Genomic DNA, 13,611 nt, shown 5'->3' with positions numbered 1-13,611 from the left:
AACAGCCTCAAGCTGTGTGACCGAAGCCAACACTGCCTGAAGCAGGGAGCGAAGGGATGCCAACTCGGCCTGCATCCGAACACAGCAGTTGCAGTCCCTATCCATGCTAAAAACTGTTGTGCAAAGAACGTCTGAACTAATCTACAGAGAGCGCAAACAAATTGACACAAAATTTAAACGGTTATTAAAATACAAGATTGCCTAGTAAATGCAGTAATGCTGCTACTTGCGCACTTCTGACACACGGCTCGGCGGCGGAAGGAGACTACGCGATTTTACACTATTCAGGTACTAAAACGCGATGCTACAACTCTCAAATACTATAATATGCCCGAAATTTATGAATTAAACAATGCAAGTACCAAAAGCACGCAAAGAAATTAAGAATTAAACTATGTAACAAATGAGTGAGCTAAGAGTATACGACTTGCTGCTGCAGCTGCTATCCAACGGCGGCAGGGAGCACACTGACTGTGACCAACCGACACTGGCCGTTCAAAACAAAAACAGAAGACAAACTAATACGCGAATTTACACTATTCAGGTACTAAAACGCGATGCTACAACTCTCAAATACTATAATATGCCCGAAATTTATGAATTAAACAATGCAAGTACCAAAAACACGCAAAGAAATTAAGAATTAAACTATGTAACAAATGAGTGAGCTAGGAGTATACGACTTGCTGCTGCAGCTGCTTATCCAACGACGGCAGGGAGCACACTCTGGCCTGCTGAGGAGCACTGCAATGCTGTGTCCACAGACAAACCCTGAAAATCCACTGCATTGTGCCACACACGAACAGACCCGGTCTGCGGGCAGATAAGTGAGATTAGATTTGACGGGCAGCACTTGCACATTAGCGGGAACTGAATGGCTTCAGATCAGCAGGGCCTATCCATTACAGATAACCGCAGAAACGGCCTCTGATTTTGGGCCATCGCAAAAACCCATTTCTGTGGTCAGCTATTTACGAGCCAAAGACAGCAGGTTGATGAAATGAGACCACGTTGATCAATCCCTGCAACAGATAACTTGTTCAAATACTCTGACAATCAATAATAATGAGGATAGGTAGCAACTCCCCATAAAGATGATTGCTGAGCTACAGACAGACACGTAGAAAAGACAATCTCACTCTCATAACTAATTTTTCAGTCATAGTTTTTATCAAAAAATGAGAGCGCACACACATTCACACAATCACTTGGACACAACTCAGGCACACATGACTGCCATCTCCGGCTGCTGCATTTCCAGTCTCTGACAATCAGATCCAAACAAGCCACTCCTCATGTCTCTTGCCTCTCATCGGCAACTGCTAGGCAAGAAATGGCAGCAGCACTGAGTGTAACATGAAGAGAGTGGTAGGAATGGGAGAAGCGATAGGAATGAGGGAGTAGGGAAGCGGCACACGTACTCAGCTGCACCCAGCTAAAAACCTTGCACGTCACCACAGTAAACAAACCATTTCATCTACTGAGACAAAAACGAGATTTCTCAGTCCCCCCCAAACTTCCCTGATGGACTTGAAATTCCCAGATTTCCAGAACCTGCAGCAACCCAGTAATAATTGTAATTTTTGTTTCTGCAACTTTGAACCATTTAAAAGCAAAAACAGTTGATGAAGTGAATCATTATTATCCTACAACTGTCCTTTTTCTGAATCAAAGGTCCTAATTATCACTAATGTCACAGTATTGAGTTCCAGTGTCAAGAGGTAATAGAGAAAGGTGTCTTAATGCAACCAATGACTGTACTTATGTGTCAACCATGAAATTCAGAAGAGAGATTGCTGAATATACGCACTTTCATAAATATATTTTAATATAAGGAAACATTCAATTCTCTAGTCCATGACGTTAGCTTTTGTTTTACAGTTTTTTTTTTAAAGACAAAAATTACTCCCTCCCAATACAAAATGGTCATCTATTGCACCAAATAACACAACAAAATTACCCTTGAAGCAAATGGATTTTGTTCAAGGAATGATGCAACAAGTTGCACAGCACTTTTCTTGACAAATGCACTCTTGTCATGCAAACGACCCACTGCTCTCTCTAGCACACTAGCATGGAAGGAAATAGGCACGGCATGCTCCTTCACCAAGTTTTGCCATAGCTGCAGCACCTGCAATATTCAAATGAATTGTGTTATATTAGCAGTGGCATTTAATATAATCATACATTTTTATAACACCATATAATGAGAATCTCAAATGTATAGAAAGAAAATTTAAAATTCTAGGCTTAAAATATTACAAATTCAAATTCAACCCTGCTATGGTTACAATCAATCACCGAAAGAAAATGTTGGGGGAAGCAGTATAAAAACATGGTAAATGAGGGAGATAGGATGGACAAAGGGATGATTAAACTTTAAAAGACAATAGAAACAGGCTAACTTAATATATTTCAGATCTGCCATAGTTTCTGACACAGGTTTTGCACATTTCAGAAAGCTAGTAAGAATGCTAAAAAGCAATCATAAGAAATGTGGCATAGTGAGTTAACACCATTTATCAACAATACCACTGTGGATCTTCATCTTAAATTTTAATATTTCTGCCATTATCTTCCAGGTAGGTTAGTTTTTTTTTTTTTTTTTGCATTCAAAATAAATATCTGTATTTAAGTAAATAGTTGCTTCAATTTTAGATTTTAAATAATACAGTTAGCACCTTGTAACTTATAGCTTGTTGAAGGGGTGTTTGGAGGAGTAATTGTCGAAGTACCAGTCTCCTCTATTCTGCAGTTGTTACGACAGTTCACAATATACCCTGAATGTTGTGGCAGAAATCAGTTACTTTTCCTTCAGGATTACAGACATGCTGATGTGCGTCTCAATAACAATCTGTTGGAAAGACTGATCTGAGAAGGCCTGCCAGGAGGCAGCACTCACTAGAGTAGTGCTATTAGGGGAAGACAGATCATGACAATGAATGTTGTATAGAATAAAAAGGGGAATTTCTTTCCTCTTCTCCACAATATTACATAACATGCAAATCATAATAACAGCATACAAGTAAACTTTACTCACCCTTGATCGCACAAAGGCATTTACATCATGTATGTGATCTTCCATATCACATAGTAAGTCATCTCTCTTATTTCTCTCTTCCTCAGACAGATCTTCACCACTAAGGCACTTTTGCACAATTATACTGTATGCAGACAGGACTGAGTTGCGCATCACATATGCCTAGAAAAGACGAAATTAGTTTATAAAGTAATGGCTAATGTTACTTGTGTTACAACACTTTTTTTAAAGCCACATCAAGGAAGCAAATGTAGCGAGAAAAAAGAGAAATATATCAAGAACAACGGAAACAGTAAAATACTTTTAAGAAGACTGCTTTAGAACACATTTTATAAGGAAATGTAAGAAACAATTATTGTTTACACTATATAATTCCAGTATCTGCTGACCTTCACACATGAAAGATCAATGGTACATAACATACTGCTCTGCTATCACCTTAATTGCACTGAATTGTTTGATACCAGACTCTACAAAAACACATTTGCAGGTGTGGGTATCTGTAAGTAAATCAAATGTACTTCATCCAGGATGTATTCGCGGACAAGGAAAAAAAATTCCCGGATTTCCCAGTTAAAAATACACTTTCTCCTGGGTGAAAACATACTTTTTCCCTTTAACTGACAGTATATTTTCTTTCTCTCTCTTTCTTTTTTACTTGTTGCTGAATTATGGTGCAAATAATTTGAGAAAATGCACAGATCATGTATATACAACATGGCTCTGTAACATCTCTAATGATACCCTCTTTGAAATAATTATATTATTTTCACTATGTTATATATTTTGAATTTTTTTCTCATCTTCACGATACACAACAACAATTCTGAAACTCCCTGGCAGATTAAAACTGTGTGCCCGACCGAGACTCGAACTTGGGACCTTTGCCTTTCGCGGGCAAGTGCTCTACCATCTGAGCTACCGAAGCATGACTCATGCCCGGTACTCACAGCTTTACTGGCAGAAGTAAAGCTGTGAGTACCGGGCGTGAGTCGTGCTTCGGTAGCTCAGATGGTAGAGCACTTGCCCGCGAAAGGCAAAGGTCCCGAGTTCGAGTCTCGGTCGGGCACACAGTTTTAATCTGCCAGTAAGTTTCATATCAGCGCACACTCCGCTGCAGAGTGAAAATCTCATTCTGGAAACAACAATTCTGTTTAGTTTGCTGCCCAAACTCAATATATCACATCCTTAAACTGAAAACCCATTTTCACTACAATAATTTATTTACTTCAAAAGCAGTATCTCAAACACATGTTCTTACCTTTATATCAAGAAGAGATTTAAGTAAATCTATGTGAGGCAATACTAGTTCAGGAACAGATTCTGCTAGTTCTGCAATAAATTGGCCATATGTTTTTGCTACACCCACTCCAGCTGCAGGCTCCTCTGAATCTGCATCCACTTCAGTGTCTATCCTTGAGATTTCTTGGAGAATTTCATGGACAATGCGAGTACACTTGAATTCTTTGAATAATACAACCACACAGCGCACCATTGGACTCACCATATGTTCATGAATGTGTAACATCTGTTGAATGACAAAGGAATGTGCATATGAATATTTTAATAGTACACATCTACTCTTTCTTACACAACATTATACATGGTGAAGAACAGAAAAAGAAGTAATCTAGCAAAACAAAATATTTGCAGAGCAAATTTAGAACAGCCTATACTATGTTGGTTCTGTATGAGAAAGACTGAGTAATACACACTTTAATAATAATAATAATAATAATAATAATAATAATAATAATAACCTCTATCAACCTGAGGCCTAAGAGCTCCAAGGTTGTTTGCAGCATCCTAGGATAAAGAAAGAGTGACAGAGTAACATATCTTACAGAAAACTTAGTTCTGCAGGTCTAGCTGCCAGTACTACGTAAGTGTCACTTGACAGGGTTATGGCGAAGACCTCAACAGCAGTGAAGGCAGAAAAAAAATGGACTTTGGAATGGTAGAACTGGTGAAAGAGGCAGCCCGTTATCCAGTACTAAATTTGGTTTAGTTTGGGAATTCAGAGATGACCCTGGATTTCCTGCTCTACTATTTACAACTTCAAATTACAAAATAGAAAATTCATATAATGGATATACTATCTCAGGTTGTAATTCTAATGAAGAAATCACCAACGCATCTCTTAATGCACGGGAATCTGGCATTCTCAGGAATCCCAACATTTGCACTGAAAACAGGAAATGGAATATACTAAAATGCCTTCTAAGTATAAGTTCAAGAAGATTTACCACTTTGTAACACTAAATGTAAATTCCCTTCTGAAAATAGAAAAATAGGAGGAATTGGATTACTTCTACAGAAGCGGCATATACAAATTTTAGAAATTCAAGAAACTAGATTCTTAGATGAGAATATGATTGATACACATTACAGAATATATAAAGGGAAACCAGCGGTAAGAATGGAGGCAAACCAATGTTTGGAGCAACATTTTATGCAAATAATAATAATAATAATAATAATAATAATAATGTTCAATTACCCGAAAGTTCCTAAATGCAATATAACACATACCGTACAGTTAAAAGGAAGTGACGCTTGATCAAGGTCCGCGTCACTCCATTTTTAACCGGACTTAACGTCTGAGAAAGTGAAGGAAATAATAATAATAATCAGAACCTTTGAAAAATCTCAGCTTATCTAAATAAAACAAAATTTCACAAAAATAATAGCTGAAATTTTAGCCAAACCTTTAAACATGTACTGCACTTAAGGGGTACAAAGCACCAAGTATTTATTTCTATGATTTAATAACACAGAAACTTGTGAAATATTTGCAAAATTTTTTGACAGGCTCTTAAACTGTCCAGTTCCAACAGTTAAATTAGTTTTTTCAACAATACCAGAAGATCTTGAGGAAGAATTCCCACTAACAGAGCTATAACTTTACAAAGTCAGCAAGACACTCAAAAACAATAAAGTAGTTTATAGAAAGATTATCGAAATGGTCACAACCAAAGAATATAAGTGATCTATACTTGCTTTATGAGAACTATGGAAACTCAAGATTGTAAGAAAAGGATAGATTGCTACTTACGGTAAAAATGACACATTAAGTTGCAGATAAGCACATCTAAAAAGACAAGAATTTTGATCCAAGCTGAAAGAGATGGTGGTCATGTGTGCGTGAGGTGTGCTCCCTTGTTCGAATGAATGTGTGTGTGTTTCTCTTTCTTAATCGGATGAAGGCTGTGGACCAAAGGTAATGTGCAAGTGTCTTTCTTTCTGCCCGTCTGCAACTTAATGTGTCCTCTTTACAGCAATTAGCATTCTATCTTGTCCTTACATTTTGAGAACTGTCACACATCAAGAAAGTAAAGAAACAGGACAGTGAAGTTTTCTAAATCTGAACGGAACACCATTGCTCAAGCGCAAGAAAGTATTAACACGAGGCAGCCGCTAGGCGTAAACAATTTGACATAGTCAACCACTGGAATGCGGCATCGATTCTGCCGTGTACGAGTGCAAGAGGAAAATTGTTAAATCAATGTACATGAAAATGCCTTTGTTACTCTCATAACATTAAGTAAAAAATGATAAGGAGGAAACAGCATCATGTATCAGAGGTTTGATAGGGCAATTAAGACACTGAAACAAATGGTAAAGCAAAAGTTGCGGAATGGAAGACCACTGACAACTCGTAAAGAGTGGAACTGATATGGTCATGACAAATGACATCAAAAAGCAAGGCCTACCCTTGATGCACAAATACTCCACCTCGAAAAGCTACAGTCAGTCGATCAGTAGTATCGATGGCACTCATGTCATTCACACTCAATTCTGTGATTACTGTGTTCTGACTTCTTGCGTACGAGATTGTTCCAGTACCGGTCATACTCCTGCCACCTTATGAGCATAATCTGTAGACAAAGATGACAGAAGACAGCCTACAGTAACTGCCACTGTTGGGTAGTCCAGTAGCCTCCAATACCATTCAAACCTAGGGCACAAGCCACTCTATATTCCAGTGTATCTTGGGGCAAACGGCTTACCAAACCAGGGGTGACGATCAGGCACCCGACACAGAGAACCATCTGATGGGGTAACACTGACAGCAACTGGAGAGGAACTGAATATTTGCAGAATAGCATGCGAGACAACACACGTGCGCTGTGGCAACTGCCATCTCCACACACAGCTTTCAACAGGGTGTGCCTTCCACACCAAAAACGGCAACCCACTTACTAGAAGCAACCGGCCTGGACAGAGGAAACTACATTAGCCTGAGCCAGATGTTGGGTTCAGGAGATTCTTCATCAGCTTGCTAAACAAAAAAAAAATATCAGAACAGTCTTGATCAAAGTCCAAGGAACTTTAGACAAACAACTGGGAGAATATCAGAGATTTTTGAAAGGGAAGTTCCTGTGCAGAAAAGAAATTTACCTCAAAAACAAATAATTCATCACACGTTAATCATATAGTATGATTTATCGATTTCAAGAAAATGGTTGATTAAGTAGACAGAGAAACAATAGATAAAATCAGAGTAGTTTGTATTAAATCAAATTTATATTTACTAATTTGTGAAACTCTAGCAATACAGTATATAAAGTTAAAGTTACAGGAGAAGTATCTTGACCATTTGAAATGAAAACTGGTGTTAGACAAGGGTACAGCTCGTCACCTCTACAATTTAACAGCATTTTAAAAACTCTAAGATAATGGAATTTTGAGCTAAAAGCAACAAAACTGAACCAAGGAAAACAAATTGAATTAAGGTACACTGTTCAGGTTTTGCAGACGATTCTGCAACACTTTCAGAAAAATCTGACAAAAGCAATTACTGCACTCAAATCTCCAGAAAAAGAACAACAAACAGAACTGGCCTCAAGATTTCTCTTGAAAAAAATAAATAAATAAATAAATAAATAAAAAAACCCTCATGATAAACAAATAATTAAAAATACACCAAAATACTTTAGAACATAAATAAGACAGTGAGTTAGTAAATTTAAATTTCTTTGAGAAATTTGTAGCAGAATGGATCACGAAAAAAGACCAAGATGAAAAGAGCATATGGTTTGACAAAAAATACCTACACCAAGATGTGCATATCTGTAAAACAAAACTAAAACACTATGAAGAGAAGTTGAAGGATTAACTGGCAAAGAGAGGAACTGAAAATGTTACATGATCCTAGTTGATCAATATTGTGATAAAATAATAATAAACCTGTATCAACAAAGTCTTCTGCTTACAAGGGAAGAAACAAGAAAAATGAGAGCCCTTGAGTTTCCCACTGAAAAACATCTTGACTGGGAAACAATGCTCATTGATCTGACAAACACATTATGGACACTGGCTGTAGAATATATGGAGATGAACGTCACAGGACGGAAAGAAAGTGAATAACAGTGTAAAACCAGTCATGATATGGAACATGAAAAATGCTGTAATTATGAAACAGATAGTTGAATCTGCACAGTAAGTAAGAAGGAAGGAGAGAAATATTATTATATCTGAAATGGAATTTAACTGTCACTACCCATTCCCCAACCCTAGAATTCTATGAAGTACATTGGAAAGCTGAAATGGAAGGCACAATTTGATTTTGATCAGGGATGTGAGTTGCACAAATAGCAATGTTGTACCCACATCTGAAATAGAGCTAGAGCAGTGTAATTAAGAACTTAGCAAGGAACTGAAACAAAACTCATCCATCATGCACATTAATAATCCTTGGCACATGCTTATAAGAATAAAGAAGAAAAACCATGGTCTGATCCTCCATACACAACCACATTTTGCCTCAGCAAAGACAGGGATAGAAACTGGTAGCGATTTTCTCAAAGGTACTATATCGGCATTTGCCTCAAGTGTTTTACGAAAACTACAGGGAATCTACATCCGAAATAATCTTAAAAAACAGTCATCCATTGGCCCTGAAGGACACCCCCATGAGCAGATTAATATTATGTGAGCCCAGATCCCTATGATTTCATATTCACCAGTCGTATTTACATAAAATTTAAAAAGTCAGAAACCATAATAGGTAGAAAACTGAACAATTTCTTCCAAATATGGGAAAAGGAGTTCATTCTTTTACTATGTAACACTGTAGAAGGTTTTCTAATTTCACTGGTGAATGGGTAGTATATATAAATTACGAAATACCATAGTTACCCTTTTTTGACATATTGTGGTTAGTAAAAATTACAAACCATTTTATTGACAAAGTATTCACTTAAAAAAGTTGACACTATACTTGTTCTTAACTTATGCAATTTATGGATTGCCTACATTCTGATAATATAAGGAGAAATAAAATAAACAAAAAGAAATGATTTACATTAATTTTTATCTTCACTTTGTTTGCTTGCTATTTCAGCCCATTGACTGTGGTATCACTGTTTTTAATCATAATATTAATAGCACAGAAGAAATTGCTGCAACTGGGCACCAATAATATTTATAATTTTGGTTGCCACAAATATTTAGCTGTTGCTTCTGAATCTGTGTCTCCCCCCCTCCTCCCCAAATACATAGTATAGTTTGCATCTATATTAATGTGAGAATGTGACTGCCATATTTACCCAATCATAAGACAAAGTTTCTTCTCAAATTCTCATTTGAAAAATACACAGCCATCTTATATTCACAGACTAAACCACTGCTGCTGAGGTCAAAATTTTTAACATTGTTTAATGGAGTATATACGAGTCATCTTACACTTAAAGATGAAGCTTTGGCTATTGAGGACAAGAGCAGGTTTATTTTGAAGCATTCAGAAGGGCAGGGATGGGCAAATGATACTCTCATTCGATCAAGCTCAAGATTTCCCAGAACACTGAAATGCTCATTACAGTACTGATACTACTTGAACCATTATGTGACATTTGAATAGTGCAGTGATAGTGCAAGGTATGTGAGAAACTATGAACTAGTCCCTGCTCTGCTAAAAATTTGACAGTTTTGTGTAACAGAAGGAAATAGCATTAGATTCTTTCACCTTGCGAACTCTTGTTATATTTGAACAGGTTTGCAATAAAAGTTCTTATACAGGTATGGATACCATATACAAACATTAATGTTGTTTTTTTTTAAAATTAACATTCAAAAGCAAAAATGTTGTTCTTCAGAAAATATTATTTAATTCTGAACCCATACACCTATTTCATTAGGTTATGAGAGACCATATTGATTTACTAAGTGGGTTGCAAATGGGAAATTTGGTCACTGTTCATGTACTGGAATACCAGGTAAAATGCAACCAGCTTTTAATCAGTTTAGAACTTGGTGGTCACACTCAAATTAAACAAAAAGGAAAATTAGTACAGAATGAAAAGTTTAACAAAGTAAATTAGACAGGCAAGATTCGTCATGGAGACAGTACCAACAGACTTCAGTAGATCACAGGATGAATGAAAGTTGGACTGAATTGTGATTCCGATCCTTTGTTTATGTATAGTTACTGCTGTTACATATGACTTACATCCTACAAGATACTGCAATTCATGTTTCACAGTTGCTCAAGCATAGCACTAAGCAAGGATTGGACGGGAACAGTGTCGCCAGCTTGGCTGAAAATTTAGAACGAGTGTGGGTAGGTGAGTAGTAAGTGGGCAGCAAATTACATTGTGTTACCAACCAAAGAATCTGCGCCCCATACTTTGGCTTTTTTATGAACATCTACCACATTTAAACTGCAGTCTGTCTGAATTCCTTTGCAATTGGAATTGAGCTGACTATATAAAATTGGACAAATAGTTAACAACAGCATTCATTGCTGCAAGAGATGGTAAAGTCTAGACAGGGGCCAGTGGTGCTCTCATGTGTGACATGCAGCAATGTTGTTGACACTCACCATGATGTATGACCCACACAAAATGGGATGTGTCAGCAGTTGGTTTTATGCAGCCAATGAGAGAGCAACAGTCAAACGATATGTTTGGAGGCAAGAGACACTGTAATACTCTCATGCCGGTATAAGATACCATATTTACTCGAATCAAAGCCGCACTTTTTTTCCGGTTTTTGTAATCCAAAAAACCGCCTGCGGCTTAGAATCGAGTGCAAAGTAAGCGGAAGTTCTGAAAAATGTTGGTAGGTGCCGCCACAACTAACTTCTGCCGTAGAATATATGTAGCGCTGCCCAAGCATGCTTTGCAGGCACAAAGATAAATACTGGCGCCAAAACCTTCGCGCCAGTAAAAAAATTATATATATATATATATATAAAAAACAAAGATGAGGTGACTTACCGAACAAAAGCGCTGGCAGGTCGATAGACACACAAACAAACACAAACATACACACAAAATTCAAGCTTTCGCAACAAACTGTTGCCTCATCAGGAAAGAGGGAAGGAGAGGGGAAGACGAAAGGAAGTGGGTTTTAAGGGAGAGGGTAAGGAGTCATTCCAATCCCGGGAGCGGAAAGACTTACCTTAGGGGGAAAAAAGGACAGGTATACACTCGCACACACACACATATCCATCCACACATACAGACACAAGCAGACATGTTTGTGTTTGTTTGTGTGTCTATTGACCTGCCAGCGCTTTTGTTCGGTAAGAGATGGTTGCAAATAGGAACTTTTATGAATTGTGAATCATATGCAGTATTCTCTTTGCCATAAGAATAATATGAATATGAAAATTTTGCCATGTATTCTTTCGTGTTTGCTGCTATCTCATTTAAATCCTGTCTGCCTAATAAACTACGAAACTAGGGTATGACAGCAGCAAACGCAGAAGAATATACATATCATGTCATGTTTATATTCTTATGCCTAATAGTGATACAGTCAGAAATGAAGCAGCAATCGACTAGATTTTTAAATCTAAGATGACTCTTAATTTCTGTGCAGAATGTAATGTACTACAGAAGCGCCTGCAAAGATTTTCAAACCGAGAAAAATTTTCGCTAAACTCTCGTTCAGAACGTCTTCTATAATAAGCCGTCTATTATTTGGTTCTTGTTGATCATTATCAAAGAAAGCAGCAGTGTAAGTAACAACAAATAGCAGTCTCTTGCCATTGTTTTGCTCATGAGACGATTCCTCTTTTTTTTTTATTGTAAGTGGTGGTAGCACGCACAAAAGCAAGACATGCCGCGAGCGGGGACAGGCCGTAAACACTCATTATCAGAACATGACAAACAATTCATGACACAGTACAGTAATGCATTTTCAGCTTAGAGTGACGTAAACACCTATAACAAAGAGATCGGCACTTACCAGATCAAAGCAAAATAAGCAATTAATTCAAACCAGACGAAGTACGTGAAAAAGGAAAGGTACCCGTATAAATACGGACGGAGCGTGTGGCGCATAGCAATGGCTACCTAGTAAAGCTTTAATTGCTAAGCTTACGACTCGAACCTACTGTAGCTGTATCGTCATTCATTCCACCTAAATTGTGTCTCATATTACAATGGACCAACTTTGTTTTGATTTGGTGGTGCGGCCAAAAACTTTTCTCCCCCCTTGAATTTTGAGTCTCAAATTTCAGGTGCGGCTTAGATTCGGGAAATTTTTTTTTCCTTGATTTCGAGTCTCATTTTTCAGGTGCGGCTTAGATTCGAGTAAATACGGTATGAAATTCAGTATATATTCAGGGGTGAGGGAGGAAACTGTGTTATCAGGTCCCAACATAACCACAACCTCAGCAATTGCATCATATTCAGAAGAGACTGCCAAATATTTGTGTCAATGAAGACAAAAATTTCACAGCTGTGCTATTACGATGATGATGATTAAAAATAGAGATGCCACATATCAGGGTTAGTAAGCAAAAAACATCGAAAAGAAAATGCTGTTAAATTAATGTATACCATTTCTAATTCCATATTTAATTATTCTTTGTATTAGCAAAATGCTAGCAAAGGACCACAAATTACTGTAAACCATTTCTATTTCTTAATTTTATTTCTCTTTGTATTATCAAAATGCATATAAGCTTAGATAGGTATAATGTTACATTTTTAGGCCGATACTTTGTCAATATAACAGCTTGTAATTTTGATTACTCTGAATATGTTAAAAATAAATTTTTCTAAATATAATATTTTCTTTCACCTTTTGCTTTCAAATTTACCATCTGCCCACTGAGGAAAAAGGGACAAGAGGAGACAAACTTTTTTCAATGTAGCACATTTATTTCTAATTCACCGAGTTAAATTTATATGGCATAAGCACAAATAGCATTAAGCAATACAGTGGAAATTCACTGTTAAAGCAGTGTACACATAGTTTCTACAATTTGCTTGTCTTTTGTTAATGTATACACTCGTCTACTTCATATTTCTGAAGGATCTCCTTGATTGGACATACAGAACACTACAAAAGAACAAACTTATATTCAATCTTCTCTGATAACTTCATGTTCTTTACATTTCACTTAACTGATCCACATTACATTTAATTGCAGCTTTTGCACTCCCATTTTCAGATTCTGTTGAACTGAACTGATTTTATGACCCCAAACCACAACATTTACGTGAGTGTGAAGTTTGCATAAGCACATTCAGTAAATATACAGACAAAATAGACTATAAACATAAATATAATTAAACTATTATTAAACATTACATTCACATAATTCTTCCAGCTTT

General features: G+C 36.9%; 1 protein-coding gene across 5 annotated transcripts in view; it reads right to left on the bottom strand.

Annotated features, from left to right (window-relative positions):
• Positions 1–13,611, bottom strand: part of LOC126474991 (condensin complex subunit 1) — a 213,738-nt gene that overhangs the window by 157,653 nt on the left and 42,474 nt on the right. For all 5 annotated transcript variants that reach the window (XM_050102534.1, XM_050102540.1, XM_050102548.1 and 2 more), the window contains 3 exons: positions 4,302–4,568; positions 3,041–3,202; positions 1,961–2,131 (listed from right to left, as the gene is read on the bottom strand). In XM_050102534.1, coding sequence (XP_049958491.1) covers positions 1,961–2,131; positions 3,041–3,202; positions 4,302–4,568 — 600 coding nt within the window. The remainder of the gene's footprint in view (positions 1–1,960; positions 2,132–3,040; positions 3,203–4,301; positions 4,569–13,611) is intronic.

The sequence above is a fragment of the Schistocerca serialis genome, chromosome 1 (genome assembly GCF_023864345.2).
Source record: "Schistocerca serialis cubense isolate TAMUIC-IGC-003099 chromosome 1, iqSchSeri2.2, whole genome shotgun sequence".
NCBI classification, from domain to species: domain Eukaryota; kingdom Metazoa; phylum Arthropoda; class Insecta; order Orthoptera; family Acrididae; genus Schistocerca; species Schistocerca serialis.
This window is presented reverse-complemented; position numbering and strand designations above follow the sequence as displayed.